The sequence below is a fragment of the Electrophorus electricus genome, unplaced genomic scaffold, assembly GCF_041902795.1.
Source record: "Electrophorus electricus isolate QZ-2024a unplaced genomic scaffold, ASM4190279v1 Scaffold33, whole genome shotgun sequence".
In the NCBI taxonomy this organism is placed as follows: domain Eukaryota; kingdom Metazoa; phylum Chordata; class Actinopteri; order Gymnotiformes; family Gymnotidae; genus Electrophorus; species Electrophorus electricus.
Genome location: NW_027658616.1, coordinates 1,032,803 through 1,053,220, shown reverse-complemented (window position 1 = coordinate 1,053,220; position 20,418 = coordinate 1,032,803). Strand labels below are relative to the sequence as shown.

The 20,418-nt window shown below is 42.7% G+C and overlaps 1 protein-coding gene, 1 long non-coding RNA gene and 1 pseudogene across 3 annotated transcripts in view; 1 reads left to right on the top strand and 2 right to left on the bottom strand.

Annotated features, from left to right (window-relative positions):
- The window catches only part of LOC145655728 (uncharacterized), a 102,995-nt gene extending 96,914 nt beyond the window's left edge, over positions 1-6,081 (top strand). The window contains exons 8-16 of the mRNA XM_081709221.1: positions 1,259-1,456; positions 1,548-1,587; positions 1,809-1,979; positions 2,227-2,358; positions 2,481-2,607; positions 2,766-2,902; positions 3,329-3,422; positions 3,551-3,630; positions 3,749-6,081. Of these exons, the coding sequence (XP_081565347.1) occupies positions 1,259-1,456; positions 1,548-1,587; positions 1,809-1,979; positions 2,227-2,358; positions 2,481-2,607; positions 2,766-2,902; positions 3,329-3,422; positions 3,551-3,630; positions 3,749-3,878 (1,109 nt within the window). The 3' untranslated portion in view covers positions 3,879-6,081. The remainder of the gene's footprint in view (positions 1-1,258; positions 1,457-1,547; positions 1,588-1,808; positions 1,980-2,226; positions 2,359-2,480; positions 2,608-2,765; positions 2,903-3,328; positions 3,423-3,550; positions 3,631-3,748) is intronic.
- Positions 6,082-7,433: 1,352 nt separating this feature from the next.
- On the bottom strand, positions 7,434-13,038 carry LOC145655727 (homeodomain-interacting protein kinase 1-like; annotated as a pseudogene).
- A 735-nt stretch (positions 13,039-13,773) lies between these two features.
- LOC145655735 (uncharacterized) lies at positions 13,774-18,931 on the bottom strand. Of its 2 annotated transcripts, XR_014121698.1 has the most exons (4): positions 18,874-18,931; positions 15,305-15,443; positions 14,815-15,092; positions 13,774-14,133 (listed from the first exon to the last, which is right to left on the bottom strand). It is a non-coding gene; the product is annotated as an uncharacterized LOC145655735 (long non-coding RNA). The 2 variants fall into 2 exon arrangements; XR_014121697.1 differs by having other exon boundaries at positions 13,774-15,092.
- Between the last annotated feature and the right edge of the window lie 1,487 nt (positions 18,932-20,418).

Sequence of the window (20,418 nt, the reverse complement as noted above, 5' to 3'; positions counted from 1 at the left end):
CATTCTTATGGATTCTATTTACAGTGTGGTTATACAATAAAATAAGTTGTACATTAAAATAATTGTAATTATTTACAGGTGCACACGTTTGCCAGAGCGCAAGACTAATTGCGTTTTAAAGTAACAATGCTTATAGATGTATGTCTAGAGAAATTAGGGCGCAAATGTAACTTTGTAGCCAGTTATCTATGATAAAACGTAACCTGTCATATTTGGAACATTTCTCCTTACCACAGGGCGAGACAGTGAGGATTTTAGGAAAAACATTACGCTACCTGAATTTACCAAACTATACTGCGGAAGTTAAAGAATCTTACGTTTGAAACGCATACACACACACACGTAAATAATATTTATTTTCAAGAGGGTGACAACGTATGAGAACTGAGAACTTGCATCAGTAATGACAAAATAATACATATTCAGAACATCTAAGAGTCAAAACTCCGTTTTAAAACAAAACAATGAGGTGCGCTGTATCGCGAATATCAGTTAAAGGACCTGTAAAAACCATATTTGATATTTTACTTAATTCTCTAATCGAGTAGATCACAGATTCGAACAGGATGGGCTGTGTTTGCTCGTGTATGAAGGTATGTATGTTTTTTCCTACACTTTGGGAACGATTTTAAATACGATAATCTGAAAAGGATTAAGATTTATTGTGCATGTCACGGAACGCTTCCACTGGTCACGTGGTATGGCCCGCCGCGTGCACTGGGAGTTCTTCGTTGACTGTCTCGTGCGTAACCTTGCCTATGTTGTTCAGCACACACCTGCATCGGTTTACTCTTGTCATGTTTGTATGTATTTAAACCCTTGTTAGTGTGTGCCTTATTGTCAGTCGTTGATCATGTTCGTGTTCACGGTCACAGTTTGTGTTATACGTGAGTGCCGGTGTCTGTATCGTATGTTAATAATCGTTAATAAACGTCTCCGTGGAGCGAGTCTGTACGTCCTGTGCCTTGACCAGCGGCACTCGGGCCGTTACAGTGCGTAACTAATTAGCATTTTCCTGTTAAAAAAACTAGCGCAAATGCAGATGATTAAAAAGTTTTGTTTTGTTTTGTTTTTTAAATCAAAATGAGATTCTTGTAAGAATACCGAGATATCGCTAAGTCGCGATAATACTTCATATACAAATCAATACGTTTCTACAATGCTTTTCTACAGAAAAAGAAGAAGGAGAAAACGAATAGAAGTTGGTGGAGACACATAATCTCATCCTCCAAAGTGTCTGACTCCTGCGTGGCATTAGATGGTCACGCCGCGAATGTGACCACCTCCACTTCTTGCCCCTCTTCCTCTGAGGGGTCCCTGATCTTCAGTACTGCTTCTTCCTTTTCACCTGTGGACATATCCCACAATGCCTCTTCTACCCAGTCGTGCCTTCCTGGTCAAGCCTCCTCCTCCTCCTCATATGAGTCGCTCAGGACTACAGCAGTGATTGTTCCTGGTTAGAGCTCAGCAGATTTGATCATGTTGTTCAAATGCATAGTCTGTTTTTGGTTAAGGACATTTACTCCAAGTTTCTGTTCTCTATACAGAGGCTGCAGATAAAGATGTGGACTCCGTGCGCATTGAGAGGTGGGTACATTATCAAAATTAATCTTCGTGGCAGAGAAAAGTGTGGCATGGTGGTTACCCAATGGCACTGCCATTGTAACTTCCTTGGGGCATAAAACGAGAAAAAACATCATTGTATTTTTCATTCTTCACACCTTTATCTGTCTAAGGGTTGTTATGTGAACATTTTGTGCATAACTGGCCACTGTGTATTCATCTCTCCCTTCTTTTCTGTCTCTCAGGTTTCCGGCTGTTCTGATGCAAGCAGACACTCGTGTTCAGCCGCAGAATTTATTGGGACAGCTGCTGCACGTCCTCAGGAGTAAAAGGAGGCGTCAGATTGGTCAGGGTGAGGGCCAAGGCCACACCCCCATCCATTCCGCTGTCGAACACCTCAACATTCGGCAGCTCGGGTAAAGACGAGAATACACACCGCGTTTTACTACACAGCCTATTAAGAGTAGATGATTTTACAGTTTACACAGGTGAAGCTCAGTCTTTTTCTCCTATACAAATACAAACATATTGTAATTAAATGAGCAGTAAGTCATTTAGCAGTTCTTCTTCACATTATGAAACAGCCATTATACTGACATGTAGTGGCCTGGATGTTTCAGAGCTTGTGCACTAAATCTATTTTTAACATGGATGACCTGTTAGGTTTCCCAACATTGGGAACAGCTGCTATATGAACGCCACTCTGCAGTGCCTACTGAGTATCTCCTGCTTCTGGAGACCCATCAGAGCTCAGTCATCCTGCTTGACGGATCCTTCTAGTTGCCAGATGCTCAGGTACCCGTTCAGAACCAGAGGCTTCACATGGGTCTAAATGAACTGTTTAATCATGAGTGCTTAAGGAGGTGCTGTGATGCTCAGAGATATAAACCACTTGGTCTCCCTGTTGCTGTGTGTAGATGTTTTTCAGATCTGCAGCAGGCCCGGCTCACCACTTGCAGCACAAAGCAGAAGGTGCAGCTCCTGGGAGCCCTGCTTGAGTGTGTTTCAGCCCGCTGCCCTGCATTCGAAGAGGACTATGAACAGGTCCAGCTAAATGGCCCCCTCAGCCATTCAGAACACATCAGAACCTCACGCAGTACCCTGCAGGAACTGCACACGGCCACCTTTGTTTTCTCACCGTGCTGCTGTTGAAGTCCAGGAGCAAATCCTCCTCTGATGTTCTCCTGTGCTGTCCTCCACAGGATGCTCATGAGTTCCTGATGCTCTGCTTACTGCAGCTGAAAGAGGAGGGAGAGAGACTCAGGGCCTCTTTCTTCTCTTACATCTGCCCTGTGGCAAACTTTGAGTTTCATATCAAGTCTGTGCTCACATGCACCAGGTAATTAGGTATCACTGTTGCATATCTCCTTTGTGTTAATGGACTGGTCTTAACCAGTCTTAACGTGTTTGTTTAAAGTACATTTTCTCACAGAGAGTAGGCGCTTTCTCCGGACATCTCTGTTTAAAGTATTCATGAAAGTTTCATAACATACATAACTTAAATATGAACATTTAAAATGCTCACAAGTTCAGCTTGTATTCATCACATAGCTTTCAAATCTCAGAGAGTGTGTGAGTTTGGGAAAACAACAGACATGGACTGAGCATTCTAAATGTTTTCTGCTCTGATGCTTCACATTAGATAAGATGTTATCTACTTGTAAAACTGAGCATATTAGCATGTGATAACTCACACTGTATAAGGGATGCAGGAGATTATTTCTGTGCAAATGTTGTAACATTTCTGTTCTCCATTTTGTGAAAGCTGTGGAAAGCAGAGCTGCAGAGTGGATGTTTACAACCACCTCTCTGTAAATCTGAGCCCTGCTACGACTGACAGCCTACACACTTACTTTAAGGTCGGTCACCTCACACACCCTCTTTGGATAAGGCTTCATTACCCTGTTGTAAAGGAGAGAATACAGTTATGACATGCTACCATTTTGATTTTATCACTCTCAATGAAAGGGCCTCTTTCTTTTTTCAGCCAACACTACTGGAGCGTTTTTGTGAGTGTGAAGCAGGCTGCGAGGCAACTGAAGAGGTGGAGTTTTTCACACTGCCACGGTGAGTCTCGTCTGACGTAGATGACCTTAAAGAATGAGTTTTAAACCAGTCCAACACACACACCCTCCTCCACTCACACACACTTCCAGTCCTTAAGTCACTTTTCCTCTTGGAACAGTATTTTCGTCCTCCACCTTAAGCGGTTTGACATGCTGGGCCAAAAGCTCTCAGACGTGATGGACGTCCCGTCCGAGCTGGATCTCTCTGCCCTTCCTGGGGTGGCTTCTCTCAGGCAGCAGTCGAGGTGAGCTCGTACCATCAACCCGTGCCCACATACTTCTCTGTCCACCCATTCCCATTTAGCTACAAAATGCCGACTGAATGGCTTTGTGGTTTGTCCTCAGTGGAGCAGCGGGAACCCAGGACAAACCGCAAGAAATGCAAAATGATAAACTGGGGGAAAACTCCAGTCCCCAGCCAGGTAGAGCTGTGCCATTTTCTTACAGTGGAGTGATAATATGGCTGTGTATTAGTATCTGCCATAATGACTAAGTTCTTTTAACCCATCAGTAGTAAATGAGAGAGGAGAAGGACAGGGAGCTAGAGGACAGCAAGTAAGCCTACCGGTGAGGAGAGAGAGAGACCAAAAAGAAGAGAGATGCAAGCTGAGAGAGACACAGAGACAGAATGAGAGAGAATGAAAGAGGCCTGTTAATACAGAGATGGCGTTCGATCCGTGATGCGTTTTCAGTTAATCGTATGAAAAAAAAGATGTATTTGTTTGTTGCAGGAATGTGCACCCACTGGCACCTACAGACTCCAGGCGGTGGTTTCTCATTTAGGTGACAGCATGGACCATGGTGAGTAATCTGACATTATTTATACACGTGCAGTAGAAACTATTAAATGACTAAGGACCACCGACTACTCCGACAGGCCACTATATCAGTGACACAGCTGAGGGAGAAGGACAGAGCTGGTTGTCATTCAGTGACTTAAAAGTATCAAGAAGCACTGAGCCAGCCATCCTGAAGAGCAGGACAAAAACAGCCTACCTGATTTTCTACGTGCACAGGTAGAATCTCACCTTTCAGACTTAGGAATGTAGGTACCTCAGTCTAGGAGCACTCTAACAGAAACAAGTTTTACAAGCTTATATATGTAGGGAGTAAATTAGCCTTTACTGTGCCCTGGGACTGCAGGTCTCTTGTGCATGACAGGTGAGTGAGGCCTACTCCCAGCACCGGTTGGCAGGTGCTAACCTTCTTTCTCAGTCCTTTCACCCTTCCCTCTCTGCAAAAGAATTTAAAAAATTTTAACACATTAAAATGAGCCATTTTTTATTCTCCACAAAATAGTAAATGCCCCCTCTGGCGTTCTTGTTAAAACACTTTTTCCATATTTTTAACCCATAGATGTATAACATGAATAATACTATACTTGTCAAGTCAACATATTTAGATGAGGTGTCCTAGTGTCAGTTATTGTCTTCTAATCGCTATTGGAGATGTACAAGTCCCCTTTCTTTATCCCCAACATTGTTCATACTAAAAGATTAATTTATTTTCCAAGTAGCACATGGCAGTGATTAAACACCTATTTACATGGACGTCACTTCCATCGCCACATATGAGAACACTACCAGGGTGCTTCACTGACGGAGGAAGAGCTTCAGTCCTTTTTGAGAAATAACCAACTTGTATTTTAATTTGCAGATGTTAGGAGTGAACCAGCATCTGTCTATAGTTCTTTTAATTGTGAGCACACATATTTAAACCCTTGTTTTGTTGTTGTTTGTCAGTGTTTGACCCCATGTATGCTGCTTTGTTGTGTTTTAAGACTGCCTGTTATGTTCTAAGTAGTGTTAATGCTTAATGTTCTTCGTGTTTGGTTTTGTCTTGTTCTGTATGATAATAAACGTCTGTGGCATCTGAACCGCAGCTCATCTTTGCATCCGGCTTCACGTCACAGGAACACCGACCGTTGAAGGTTGCCTCGAGCCAAGGGAAAGAAGAAAAAGGGGAAGAAGCAGTGTAGCTGCTTCTACCCAACCCATGCAGGAGAATCCTCCATACTTGTGGGAACACTCCCTGTCATCACATCAGGGGAGAGTATCTCTGGAGGATTTTGGGGGGGCCCTGGTGGTGGTCCAGGATCAGATGCTGCAGAGTCCTGCCTACCTTCACTGGATTACCGGGACCCGTACGATTACGACTACCAATATCCAGGGACAGACTCTGCAGGGTCCTACTATCCCCCCACGGACTACCAGGAGGATTACAGCAGGAGTGAGGAGTATGTTGACGTCGGCCTCAGGTCAGACACCGAATCCGACCGCTCTGAGGATCCATCAGTGGAGGTGGAGGAGGCCCGCCATGAGGATCCTTCCTGTGGTTTATAGACCGGGTCAGAGGACTCTGAAAGCGACGAGCCTCCGATGTTAGTGCTTAATGTTCTTCGTGTTTGGTTTCATTTTGTTTTGTGTGTTAATAAACATCTGTCCCATGTGAACCACGGCTCGTCTTTGCATCCTGCCTTGTCTCCCACGTCACAGAACAGCAATTCATCTACACTTCTCACAGATAAAACTATCGCTAATGGCGAAGAATAAACATGTTGCAAAAAAGCAGTAAGAGCTAGTATGCAGAAACAGTGGTGTTAGCGCGAAACAGTTTCAAAAACAGGAGTCTCCTTATGAAGGAAGGAGGTTCTTATGAACCTCTGTATTTTGACAGCAAGTATTGACCATGTGCCATTAAAACCATGCCAGGTATGGTATTAATCCACAAAATAGCACATCAAATCTAATTATTTGGCTAGTACAGGGTTATGCAATATTCCCTCAACTCAGCAAAATGCAACAGCTTGAATTACTTAACTGATTAATAATAATAAAAAATCTTTCCGGACTATAAAAACATAGCTGACCCATTCGAAAGATTAAACATCCAGTGAGTGTGTATCCTGGCATGTTAAGGTAAAAGGCGTCTCCGACTGGAATACATTTAAGCGGTTTCGGGCGCCATCTGGTGGCGACTTGGAGTCCTTATCACGCTCTCATTTCTTTTGTATGGCGGGACAAATGTTTTGTTATCCTACCTATCGAGCAGTCCTACCTAGATTTAATGCACTTATGTACATTAGCATTAGTCCAGGCTTCTGGTGTTTATTTTGGATGCATATATTATAATTAGGCTACTGTGGACATTTGTATTTTGTATAGCTACAGCACCTGTACTTCACACACGTGTAGTAATCAGATCTAGAAAGTTGCCAGCCCTATTAAAACATTAGGTTTATAGTATAATAGTTTCATTAAACAGACAAAGCGTTAATCACAATAATTTGCATGATGATTAATCTTGAACCAAAAATCTCGCCGGGAGCTGTAGTTCTCTTTCCAGACACACACCCAATAAAACTGTGCTTGATCATTTCTTATTGATAGCCACTGACTATAGGATCAATAGAATAGTACAACCAAATAACCTTTAATGTTTTGCTTTACTGTAATACAATTTAGAATTGCGATGTTACCCTTTTAAGAAGAACTGAACACATTGTGACAAGAGCAACTGGATGAAGCTTTATTGACATGCTGGTCAAGGACTCACATCCAATATGTTTAAAATACATTAATTGAGGCCAAGTGCAGCATAAAAAAATATTTTAACTTCACACAGAACCAAAACCATCAACATCAAAATATAAATGTATAAAAATATGGGTATTGTTAAAAAAAATGTTAAAAATGGGGCCTCCCACAGAAAGGCATGGCACAGTCAGCGACTTCAATTCAAAGTTTTTTATTCAAAGTAAAAAAAAACAAAAACAAAAAAACACTTGGGCAGGTTGGTGGCGCTCTACACGAACTTGGGCAGACACTTGGGGCTGAGCGGGATGTATGTGGACATGTCGGAGTGCTGCGCCGTCACGCAGCTCATGACGTTCGCCCGCCGCAGCTGGGAGTTGGGGCCAAGGAAGGGAAGGAAGGGTTAAACAACAAGATGAGTGACGGCAAGGAAAGTGTTAGGAAGGATTTCATAATGGCTTTAAAAAGACGAGGCGAGGGCACCTGGTGGGCTGGACTTTGGTGTCATCTTCGTCCTCCGAGTCGCTGGAGATGATGATGACGCTCATAGCTGGGCTGGGCGTGTCAGAGATGATAATGGGCTCCGATGCGTCGCCCATGCCATGCACGGGGGAGGACACAGGTCTGGCACAGGGTCAGAGGAGCACGTCAACACTCTCAACACACACTGCACACTCGAGTGAACACACACAACCTATCACCAAAGTGTGATGGCACAGAGCCATCCAGCACTTGTTACAACAGTTGTACCCACTATGCAGACCCACACACTAGACCAGTAGGTCTCGAGTCCTGTTCTAGGGTTCCCTTGCACTGAATTAGTGTGGAGTTTTAGCGCTAATGCCAACCATTAAAAAGTGCAATAAGAAGCAGGGAGTACCTAGCCCGGCTCTCTGCTTGGCGATCTTTTGACCTCTTGAACCCGCCCTGCTGTGCCGGTTGTCCCACCTGGCTGTGCTGGGCGAGCCAGCTGCTGAAGGTGTCATTGAGGTTGGCAGCTGTGCTGGCCCCGCCCCCCGCCCCACCCCCACTGCCAAACAGGCTCTTGCTGCCATCACACCCTGTGCACTGCCGATTGCAGATCTCCATTTTCTGGAAGCAAGATTTCACACTGCAGCGAGAGAGAGAGAGAGAGAGAGAGAGACATGGGCGGGGGGCAAGTTACAGTACTACCATTTGGATTTGTAAATTAAGATGGTGTTCCTTAATTTTTTTTAAAAACTGTGACATGTAGATTGGAAGGCCTGGAACAACTCACTGGGCACTTTGAGGGAACTGGAGGAGGTGGCTCATGGTGACAAACGGGTGCTTCAGGGCCTTCATCGGCGTGATCCGTTTGTCAGCGTCCAGCGTGAGCATCTTGTTCAGCAGGTCGATGAACTCCCGCCGGTCTGCCTTCTCCGCCGAGACGTCTGCGCCTTCCAGACTGGTCGCATTGACCTGCGTGAGAGACCCAGGGGTGAGTCATATTAAACACCAGCAGAGGGCACCGATCCACCTAAGACGCAGCAAGTTCTGCAGCAAGTTACTATGCATTGCTCTGCCTTTCGTAGATGCCGTTCTCCAGAGCGATTCATGTGCGTTCCTCATTATAACGGCACGAACGCTCGACCTTTGAGCTAGCACCTTGCTCAACCTGCTCTACAACGTGAGCCGTGGAAGCTGTTTCTCACGTTCTTCAAATTCACATCACAACAGTAAAGCAATGCGTACAGTTATGTGCACAAAAGCCAAAATAACCTGCATCATGTCGTCAAGACAGGTGAAAATGTACTTCCGTGTCTCTTTGGACTTGATGCCATGCTCTGCCTCATGCTCTGAAGGCGTCTGGAGAAAGGAAAGAAAAAAAATCAACCATTCAGCTCCACCATAAAGTTACATGACATCATTAAGTTACATCCCTTATGAAACAAACACATGGTATTTGGCATTTAAAGACTGGCAAACCTTGAGTCTCCACAGGGGGCAGCTGGAGTCAGGGCTCCTGTGGAAATAATAGTTGCTCTTGGTCCCTGCGCTCAGCAGGTACTCTGCTGGTAGGCCCTGCGTCTGGGAGATGTAACGGATCTGCAGAGACACCACACGGCAAGAGGATTACGACTTTATTTTGTGTTCATCCTTCCATTTTCAAAATGCATGTATAAAAAAAAAAAGAAAAGAAAAACAGGCCATAGAAACTCTTATTTATATTATTCCTAAAAATAAGCTAGCCAAAGCAGTAGCTAAAAGCTCAAACCATACATTCACTCTCTTCCTTGCTAGCCATTATGGACTCCCTAACAAACTGCATAGTTAGAAGAACGGCCATTTCCATTAGCAACACTACGCCACTCTTTTCACAAACAAGATTTACGTCTTCATCACACAGTGAGAAAAGTGTGAAAAGAAAGTGAAAGAACCGACCCCAAATCAGCGAAATTCTACAGAGCTCCGTGAATCCAAGCCCAAGATGCGTGAAAAAGACTAGGCACAGCTCAAAGGCCCGTGTGCTTACCTGATCATATTCAGAGGCTCCCGGATACAGGGGGGAGCCCAGAAACAGCTCGGCGATGACACAGCCCAGCGACCACATATCCACGGCCTCGCAGAAAGGGAGACCCAGGATGATCTCAGGTGACCTAGACCAAAAACACAGATATCGCCATCATGAAATCAGTCTCGGCTGATTCCCTAGTTTGTGGTGATTCGGCGGCAATTGCTTTAACACAAAGGGTGCTGAATTCATTCATGAAAATGTAAAAGATTTAAATAGTATTTTGTTGATGAGTCCAGGTTTTTTTTTCCCCCCTACACACCACTTTACATTACACACCCACTATTCTAACATGGAACTATATGCAAAAATGCACTGACACTACAATGATGTTCTGTTTTCCATTAAGTAAATACAGAGTATCAATGCAGTTAAACACTGTTACTCAGTAAACAACACTGTTAATTAATGGTATAGCTACAATGCAACAGCAGTTTTGTATAGACATGACCAATACTAATATTACCAAAGCCTGCAACTCGGAGCATCCTAACTAATCTCAGACACTGAAGAGGGTTCATCAGGTATTTTGCTAAATAACAGCACTCACATGAATCACTAAAATTAAATCACTTATAAATCAAATATGAATCAGTCGTGCTCCAGTTAACTGTAATGCTTATCACGATTTTAATGTGTAGCAGGGTCATCGCAACTGCCAAAATGTGCAGCTCTACTCTAAAGCACACTCGAGTGCAACAAGTGCACACTTATTTCTAACACGCCTCAGCACGTGTCTCTCACCGGTAGTATCTGGTCTGCAGGTAGCTGGAGCACACGGCCTCGGAGACGTGGCTAGCCGAGCCGAAGTCGATGACTTTGACCCTGTACGGCTGCCTGACGGGGTCCACCAGCATGATGTTTTCGGGCTTGAGGTCGGTGTGGATCAGGCCCAGGCTCTTCAGCTTCATGAGCGCTTTGGCGACCTGCTGCAGCACGGGCCGGACGCACTTCAACAGAAGCGGGCTGAACATGCTGTCCTTCAGGAAGTCGTAGAGGCTCTGCCCCAGCATCTCGAACACCAGGCACATGTGCTTCTTGTGCTGGAAGCACTCATACGCACGCACGAAGTTGAACTCGTCTGCGTTCTCCCTGCTCAGCCGTCTCAGGATGCTCACCTGAGGAGGAGCAAATGAGGAAAGACAGATTTAATTTTTCTGCACTTTTTTTTTTAATACACATCCAAACAGGTATGGCTTATGCAATTGTAGCTAAGCCTTCTTTTTATAGTAAGCTTCAAGCTGTCGATGTGTTATCTGAACTAGTTCCTACTGATGCTTTGAAAATTAGAACTAGTGTGCTGATACCAAACACAAGTGTTTTTGTGCTACCCTGGCTGTATACAGATTCCACAGTGTGAGTTAGCACATCTGATACCAACAAACAGAATCGGGGCTACAGCTGATTCCATATCAAAAGCTCCAAAAAAGCAGGCAAAACTTTCCCACCTCGATCTGACCCTGTCGAGCAAAGAATGGATGGTTTTTCAGTATCTTGATGGCAACCATTTCATTGGTGTCCTTCTAGGAGCATTTGGCCACCTGGCCAAAACTTCCACAACCAAGGTAGTGCAGAACCTCGTAGCTGTTGGAGGCAGAGCAGAGGATTTCATTCTGCACCAGCTGGTATTCGCAATCACTTATCGATTTGCTGCTATCTGCGGTACAACCGGAGTACGCAATGGACTGGGTGGAAGAGGTGGTTGTTCCGCTCCTGGCCACGCGCTTGGACAATGAAGGGGTGTAGAGATCCTCCAGGATCTGTACGCTGTCGCTGCTGTGTTCCCCTTCTCTCTTCCTCTTCAGGCTGCACCGCTTCTGACGGGCGTCTTCTCCCCGCTGGCTGGACGACGACGCAGCCTTGTCTGAGGCTCCAGAGGGGGAAAAGACCAGGGCAGGTAAGCCATCGGTTGAACTGAACCCTGGATCCGAGGGCCAGGGCGTCCCCGGCCGAATCCGAGGACCAGGACTCCGCAGGTAGTAATTGCTCTCGAATTTTACTTTCTTGGCGATCCCACTGGAGGAATCTGAAGGGGAAGAGAATATTCCTTTAGGGAAAGATGAAAACAGGGCCACTAACCAAAGGAATGCTATGCAGATCTAGTTAGGGGCTATATTCAAAATTAAAACTAAAACAGCAGATTAAAAAACAACAACAACAAAACACGATCTATGATTTAGCTAACGCTAGCTAGCTAACGCTAACGCTAACCGCTAGTTAACTTCATAACTTACCCTCAGTGTTGATTATTTTCCCACCTTTAACCTTACGGAAAGAAGGCTCAAGAAAACCGAACGGATATAATTCATGATCATCCATGTTGTGCTGTGGTTCTTAATTTAAAGAATTGAAATTATTAGCACGCTATATCGACCGGAGTGAGAAGATTTCCACCAAATATCAATTCGCTACTCTACGGACTCTTCGTTCCATGGCAACAAGGTGACATGGACAGGTGTAACGTCATAAAATGGAATTTCAAGTGCACGTATTGAACCTCGCCAGTAGACAAGATAAAAGCTCACATTTATTTTACTCTTTGTCCAGACATAATCAAAACTAGTGTCTGCTTGTCCGCCTGCTGCACCTACGGGCCCAAACTGGCAGACTCATATAAATCACTTGATAGCATCGAATATTAAGTACTACATTTATCAACATAACATTTCTTAGGACTAATACATCTACCTGCTTACCGATTTCAGCCGTCTACATGCATCCGTTCTCCAGAATCCCACGCTAAATATTTCGTGCTTTTCTGGTAAATTTCCACAACAATCGTGCCTGTCATTTTAAATGGCATTTTAAAACATGCTTCCAGTATAAGATAACTTCAGATTTTGTCAAAGAAAATTCAATTACATAAAAAGTGGGGTGGGTGACTATTATTTACTTCATATGTTTCCTGGGCAAGTGGCGTGATTGGCAGGTGTTTCAACAAATGGAGGAGGTTTAGATGAAAACGTAGACCCTTCACTTGTCTTATTTAGTTCTCCTTTTAACCGTTTAAAGGTCCGCGTGCTGTCAATCAGCTTCCCATTTATTATAAGAATGATTTGAACGCCAATACTTTTGGACATCATGGAAAGGAAGAGGCTTATTTGAGCTGAAGTTTATGTGGAGTTGTTTGGGAGCTTCTAGCATGGACTAGCTACAATGTATAAAGTATACTATTTCTTTACAGTATTATGGTATAGATTCTGTGGATTCCATATATACATTCAATGTAAAATGTTGCCCAGTTATGTCAGAAATAGCAAACAAAAACCACAGGCTCCAAGTTACTGAAAGAGAAGTATTAAATGAGGTCCTGGTAGAACATACGTGCAAGTTTGTCAGACATGTTCATGAGGAGTTTAACTGAAGCAAAATCCTCATCACACACCCAAGGAGTCAAAGCCTGCAAAATCCCCAAGTAGCAAGACTGCATCCAGGTAGCACTTGCTGATGGAAAGCAAAAAAATAGTGCTGTATCCTGCTCTGTGCCTCATCCACTGTACCAGTCTCTTAGTATTGGACTTAGTGTGTTTAATCAATCTTTGACTGTGCTGATTACATTTATGTCATTTAGCTGACACTTTTATTCAAAGCGACAATTATGACTGAGTACGATTTGAGCAATTGAGGGTTAAGGGTTTTGCGCGGGGGCCCAACAGTGGCAACGTGGCAGTGAACCAGCAACCTTCCGAGAACAAGTCAAGTACCTTAACTGCTGAACTACCACTGCCTGTGTTTATATATTGTACAATTAAAGATTTTGCAGTTACTTGGATTTTGTCAATATAGCAACATGCCCTCAGTCCAGCAGAACAGGAAATCTGAAACCTCATAAATTACCCGTTTCAATTTTTGTTTTCTATTTTAAACACACACAATCCCAAAAAAGATTTCTCTGTAGTAATACAGTTCACTACTATAGTTATAGAATTAGCTCCAATTAGCCTACAATATCCCTTTAAATTAAGCCAAAATTCAAAGTCTGAGGTGAAGATCCTATAAAGGTTACATAAGAGCTTGATGTTACATGTGTTTTGAACAAATACTGCCACTAAGTTCCAAAGAACTATTTTTTATAGTTATACCTCCCATGGAATTCAAAATACAACAATCAACTTGTTAAACACATTAATCACACATTGCATTTGAGATACATTTAATACAGTTTGTTAGTCTGTTTGTAAAAAACACTATTTTTTTAAAAAAATGAAGGCATTAAAACAAACAATAAGCCCAGAAACTACAATAATCAAGTTCAATAATCGAGCTGATGTTCAATGTCCGAATCCCTCATGTCTCTCCGTGGTAAGGAGGTAAGGATACAGGCTTTCCTCTGGCCGAGCGAGTAGGCCACGGGCCAATGGTAGGGCTGGTCAGGGAGCTGGTGACGAAGGGAGCTGCTTCCTGATCTATCGTGGGATGACATCACAGACTGCTGGACCTGTAGGAGGAGCCAAAACAAAAAAAAGGGCACCAAGATATCGATAGGTATGTCAATATTCCCAGGCCCCAGCTAAACTACTGCCCAACATTGGAAACCTATTATAGCGTGTAATTATTATGAACCTATTATAGCGTCTAGATTCCACTATTACTGCCTCGTAGTAGCAGGGCTCTGCTGTACTATAAATGTGTTTCTGTCTTCTACTAAAAGTCTCTTTTGGCAGTGTAATTTATTTTGGTCAAATGGCTGCATGACCGTTTTCAAAACAAATTTATAGAGGTGTTGGTGAGGTGATCCTTCCTGAGTTCCCCGGCCAGCAGAGCATGAATGACCTGAGTGGGCGAGCAGCTCTGCACCATGGCACCGAGCGCAAGGTCCTTGTCCTCCCTGATGAAGAGGTTGCTTTCGCCCGCCTTGTGCGGCAGCATGCAGGCAACCAACTCCGCCTTGGCGTCCATGGCCCTCCACAGGTCGGTGGACATGTGCGCCAGTGTTGTCATGGAAGCACGCGACACCATGGAGCTCAGATTCTTCAACTGAGACAGTGGACATGGGGCTCAGGTGTTCAGGCACTCCATGGGGATGTGCCTGTTTAAACACGCCGATCGGACTCATCCGATATGTGGCAGATTTACTTGGTGTGTCAGAGAAGGAAAAGCATCAGTTTGTACTACCTACCATGTTTAAGGACAAGATATTCCTCGCTAGAACATTCCAAATTGACTCTTCATCAAGTTAGAACCATTTTGGTCACAAAACAGAGCAATTCCAGCTCGGACAGCAAAATGCGAAGCTCCTTTTTGGGCCATTGTTTATATGATTTGATTAGAGAATCTTTTGTCCCTGAGAGGGCCCCTCTGGACCACAGTCAGGCACACATCGTGGAGCTTGGGAAGCAGGATGTCGGTGTGGTTCTGGGCCAGAGACTGCACCAGAGTCAAGCTCCCCTTCTTCTTCTCCCTAAAACAGCGTTAGAACACGGTGTACATACCTGGTGTTATGATATCGGTAATGCTAAACAGGTTTCATTAATAAAATAAACTTTTAAAAACACAGAAACAAATGTATTCGCTGTCAGGGTGACCCTCACTAATTTTTATATTTATTTTTCCAAAGCATGCCATTTGTGTATTTTTAGGTATGCTCTGTAATTATAGCTCTTTGCCACCTGCCTGAAGTGGGGCCGCTCTTCTCTGACAGCAGCCTGTGGGCCGCGGATCCTTCGCTCTCTCTGGGGCTCATCCAGTGGTGGGAAATGGCTCACAGAGGAAGCATCTGCCTCAGAGTGGGAGCTACTCTGGCTTTTCCTCAGGAGATCAAATCAAAAATCAAAATCAAAAGTTATTTATATAGCGCTTTTTAGAACAGATGTCACAAAGCACCTTTACAAATGTCCAAGTCCAAGCCACCAGTGAGCAAGCCAAGGCTGACAGTGGCAAGAAAAACCCCACTAGAGCATGAGGAAGAAACCTTGAGAGGAACTAAAACTAAACGGTGGGCCCATCCTCCTCTGGCTGACAACAGTCACCACAATAATAACAATTTAAAGAGAAAAATATCATTATAAAATGAAAAAACAAGTAAAGTGTCTTGGTACAAGTAAAGAACCTGCACCTTTCGATCTAAGCAGACATGGTGGTTTATAATGAACTAAGAGTTCTCTAAGGAACTGTGGAGCAAGACCATTCAATGCTTTGTAGGTAATTAGAAGTATTTTATAATCAATATGAAATTTTATTGGGAGCCAATGTAAAGTATCTTAGATAGCCGTGATGGATTCAGATTTTGTCGTTCTAGTGAGCACTCTGCCTGCTGCATTTTGAACTAGCTGGAGCTTGTTTAACCACTTTGTAGTACAGCCTAATAGTAGGGCATTACAATAGTCCAATCTTGAAGTAATAAATGCATGGACTAGCTTTTCTGCATCATGTGAGGAGAGCATGTTTCTAATCTTAGAAATGTTCCTAAAGTGGAGAAAGGCCTTCCTAGAAATATTATTTACATGAGCTTCGAACGAGAGACTGGGATCCATGATACCTCCAAGATCTTTATCTGTTAGGGAAGATGTGACTGTGATTTCACTGAGGTTCATTGAGTAATTAGAGGATCTAGCTGTCTCTGTGTCTAATAGAAGCACCTCTGTTTTGTCAGGATTAAGTGAGAGAAAGTTTCTCAACATCCTTTATGCATTCGGTTCTGATTCAGATATGCGCTTAGCTGCTGAACTACAGCTTTTTCTAGGATCTTGGAAATAAATGGTAGGTTTGAGATCGGTCTGTAGTTTGACAGCTGACATGGGTTGAGGTTAGATTTTTTGAGAAGTGGTCTGATTACTTCAAATTTGAATGATTTAGTAACGTAGCCAATATTTAAGGATTAGTTTATTAAATTTAGTAAAGGTTCAATAACTTCAGGTAGAATTTCTTTAAGAAAGTGTGTGGGCAGTGAATCTAGTAAGCACTGGAGGACTTTGAGCGCGACATCAGATATGCAATTTCTGGCTCTTGGATAGGTGTAAAGGATTCAAAAGTCATTTTTGGCTTGGTTGTTCTTGGTTGTACCTAAGTAGTTGCCCGATGTCATATTAATGCTCTTAACGTTATCTCTAATGTGCTTTATTTTCTCATTGTAGAAATTCATGAACTCCTTACTACTATGGTGGTGATGTAATCTGAGCATTGGTGTCAATCTTATTCTTAGTTAGATGGGCAATTGTACTAAAATGAAATCTAGGATTATTTTTTTCTTTTTCTATTTGGTTTGAGAGATAAGCTGTTCGAGCGGTAATAAGTGCTTTTCTAAACTTGAGAAGGTTCTCCTTCCATGCAAGCCGGAAGACTACAAGCTTAGTGTGGTGCCATTTACATTCAATTTTTTATTTAAAATGTGAAAGTGTTTTGATTTAAATTGCAAATGTGGTCATTATACCAAGGTACCAATTTTTTGTCCCTAATGTTTTTATTCTTAAGTGGGGCAACATCATTAAGTGTGCAGCAGAATACTGATTCTAAGCATTCAGTTATTTGATGAAGTTCTGTGGCGTTTGAGGGCATCCTAGTCACAAATAGTATGTCTGGGAGACTGCCAATGTCATGTTATGGCCCCACCCCCTCCTCAAACGTCTTGGTTTGTGTGTGTTCATCCGTGTTGCCATGTCCTCTCGTGTTGTCCACCTGTTCTGCATTATGTGTAATCGTCTTTAATGTATATACATCTCCTGTGTCGTAGTGTGTTTGTTGATGTTTAAGGTGTACAGAGCATGTGGGTTGTTTTATGTATCATTCGTGTGTGTAATAAACGTCTGGTTAATCGTGCCTCTTCCCCGCATCCTGTTTACCTCGAGACGTTACAGAAACACCAACCGAAGAAGGATGCCTGGGAAGGGTAGGAAGAAGGGGAGGAAGGGGAGTAGACACACTTCCCCAGCTCGTGCATGCAATTCCCCCGTGTTCTTGGCTACCCTGCTGACTCCCACAATACGGGAGTGTGGTCCTGGGACGGAAGTGGAGGAGTCACAAGGGACTACGTCCGACTACCGTGACTGGTATAATGATTTCCAGTCCTCGGAGTTGTGTGCAGCAGAATACTGATTCTAAGCATTCAGTTATTTGACCAAGTTCTGTAGGGTGTGAGGGCATCCTAGTCGCAAATTATATGTCTGGTAGTTTGCCAATAAAACCAGGTGCAGTGGCTGATGTGATTGTGCGTACATAGTTCAAATGAAATTAAGGAATGGTCTGAGATGGAGTAGTATAACTACATCTACACCATAGCTCAGTACTAAGTCAGGCGTATGTCCACCAGAGTGTATGGGTTCTGTTATACATTGGGTAAAACGAACTGATTCTAATATAGAACTAAAGGCCCATCAGAGGGTCTTGGCCACTATCAAAGTGAATATTGTTGAAATCACCAACAAAAATGTAAAGGAAATCTGCAAATTCCTTAATAAATTCTGAGTAGCGTCCTGGTGGCCTGTAGATGCCTGGAAGAGGCTGGGTGGGCTTTTTATCGCTGGCTACATGATTTATGCTAGTAAAAATAATTTCAAAGGCTTTCTGGTTTATGCTTAATGTGTCAATAGAAATAACTGCAATGTCACCTCCACGGCTAGTTAGACGAGGGTGGTGTACATAGCTGTAGCCAGAAGGACACGCTGCATTTAAAGCTATGTACTCGTTTGGCTTGATCCAGGTTTCTGTTAGGAAAAGTACATTACATCTATGATCTGTTAGTATTTCAGTTATCATGAGCATTTTAGACGCTGATGATCTAACATTTAGCAAACCCAGCTTTAGATAAAAGGAGTTTTCTGTGAATCAGTTACTTTAATACTAATTATGTTATTAAGAGCATACTACAGCATCGGACATCGCCTTCGCTAATTGACACACCTCTTCAATATTATTTTTAGTAATCTCTGACTGACGAAGGCGTATATCGTTAGCTCCTACGTGAATAACTATCTTAGAAAACCCATGCTTGCCTAAAACCTTAACACTACCTGCAACATCTGGCGCCCTGGCACCTGCTATACAGCCAACTGTTGCTGCTGGTCTCCCTAAAGGCCTGCTAATTTCACGTGTCGCAAAATAAAGTCCCCTATAACCAGAGCACTTCTAGCGCTTGAGTCTTCTCCGTCAGACTAGCAATTCAACTACACTTCTCACAGATAAAACTATCGCTAACGACGAAGAATAAACATGTTGCAAAAAGCTAAATGTTAACGTTACTTACGTTTCTGGTAGTTCCTTAGATGTAGTTTGTGATGATAAAGTAGTTCGATGGAAGTTGCCACCATACCTGGTATGGTATTAATCCACAAAATAGCACATCAAATCGAATTATTTGGCTAGTACAGGGTTATGCAATATTCCCTCAACTCAGCAAAATGCAACAGCTTGAATTACTTAACTGATTAATAATAATAAAAAATCTTTCCTGACTATAAAAATATAGCTTACCCATTCGAAAGATTAAACATCCAGTGAGTGTGTATCCTGGCATGTTAAGGTAAAAGGCATCTCCGACTGGAATACATTTAAGCGGTTTCGGGCGCCATCTGGTGGCGACTTGGAGTCCTTATCACGCTCTCATTTCTTTTATATGGCGGGACAAGTGTTTTGTTATCCTACCTATCGAGCAGTCCTACATAGATTTAATGCACTTATGTACATTAGCATTAGTCCAGGCTTCTGGTGTTTATTTTGGATGTATATATTATAATTAGGCTACTGTGGACATTTTCTATTTTGTAAAGCTACAGCACCTGTACTTCACACACGTGTAGTAATCAGATCTAGAAAGTTGCCAGCCCTGTTAAAATATTAGGTTTATAGTATAATAGTTTCATTAAACAGACAAAGCGTTAATCACAATCATTTGCATGATGATTAATCTTGAACCAAAAATCTCACCGGGAGCTGTAGTTCTCTTTCCAGACACACACCCAATAAAACTGTGCTTGATCATTTCTTGTTGATAGCCACTGACTATAGGATCAATAGAATAGTACAACCAAATAATCTTTAATGTTTTGCTTTACTGTAATACAATTTAGAATTGCGATGTTACCCTTTTAAGAAGAACTGAACACACTGTGATAAGAGCAACTGGATGTAGCTTTATTGACATGCTGGTCAAGGACTCACATCTAATATGTTTAAAATACATCAATTGAGGCCAAATGCAGCATAAAAACTTTTTTAATTTATACAGAACCAAAACAATCAACATTAAAATATATAAAATATATAATGTATAAAAATATGGGTATTGTTAAAAAAAAACAAAAAAGAACTAACCCTAACCCTAACTGTACGCTAACCAAACCCTAATCCTAACCCTAAACCAGTAGCACAGATGTGTGTCCCAATTTGTCTGGGACAGCAAGAGATAGATAGATAGATAGATAGATAGATAGATAGATAGATAGAGAGATAGAGAGATAGATAGATAGATAGATAGATAGATAGATAGATAGATAGATAGATAGATAGATAGATAGATAGATAGATAGAGCTACTTGAAAAGAAATGTGAGCTATGTCCTATTTTCCTTTCTTTACTGCAACACTGTCATGGGACCCAATGTTAATGCCTTTCTTTTGTTCCACTTTCCCACTGTTCACTTTACTATGTTGTGAGATGCTATGAAAGGAAAAATAAAACATGCCACAACTACTGTACGCATAATAAAGCACAAATAGAACATGAAAGTCCAAGCTATTGTGATCTTTGGCGTCCCAAGAGCTCGTCTGCGACTGCCTCTTGCCGTAGTTGT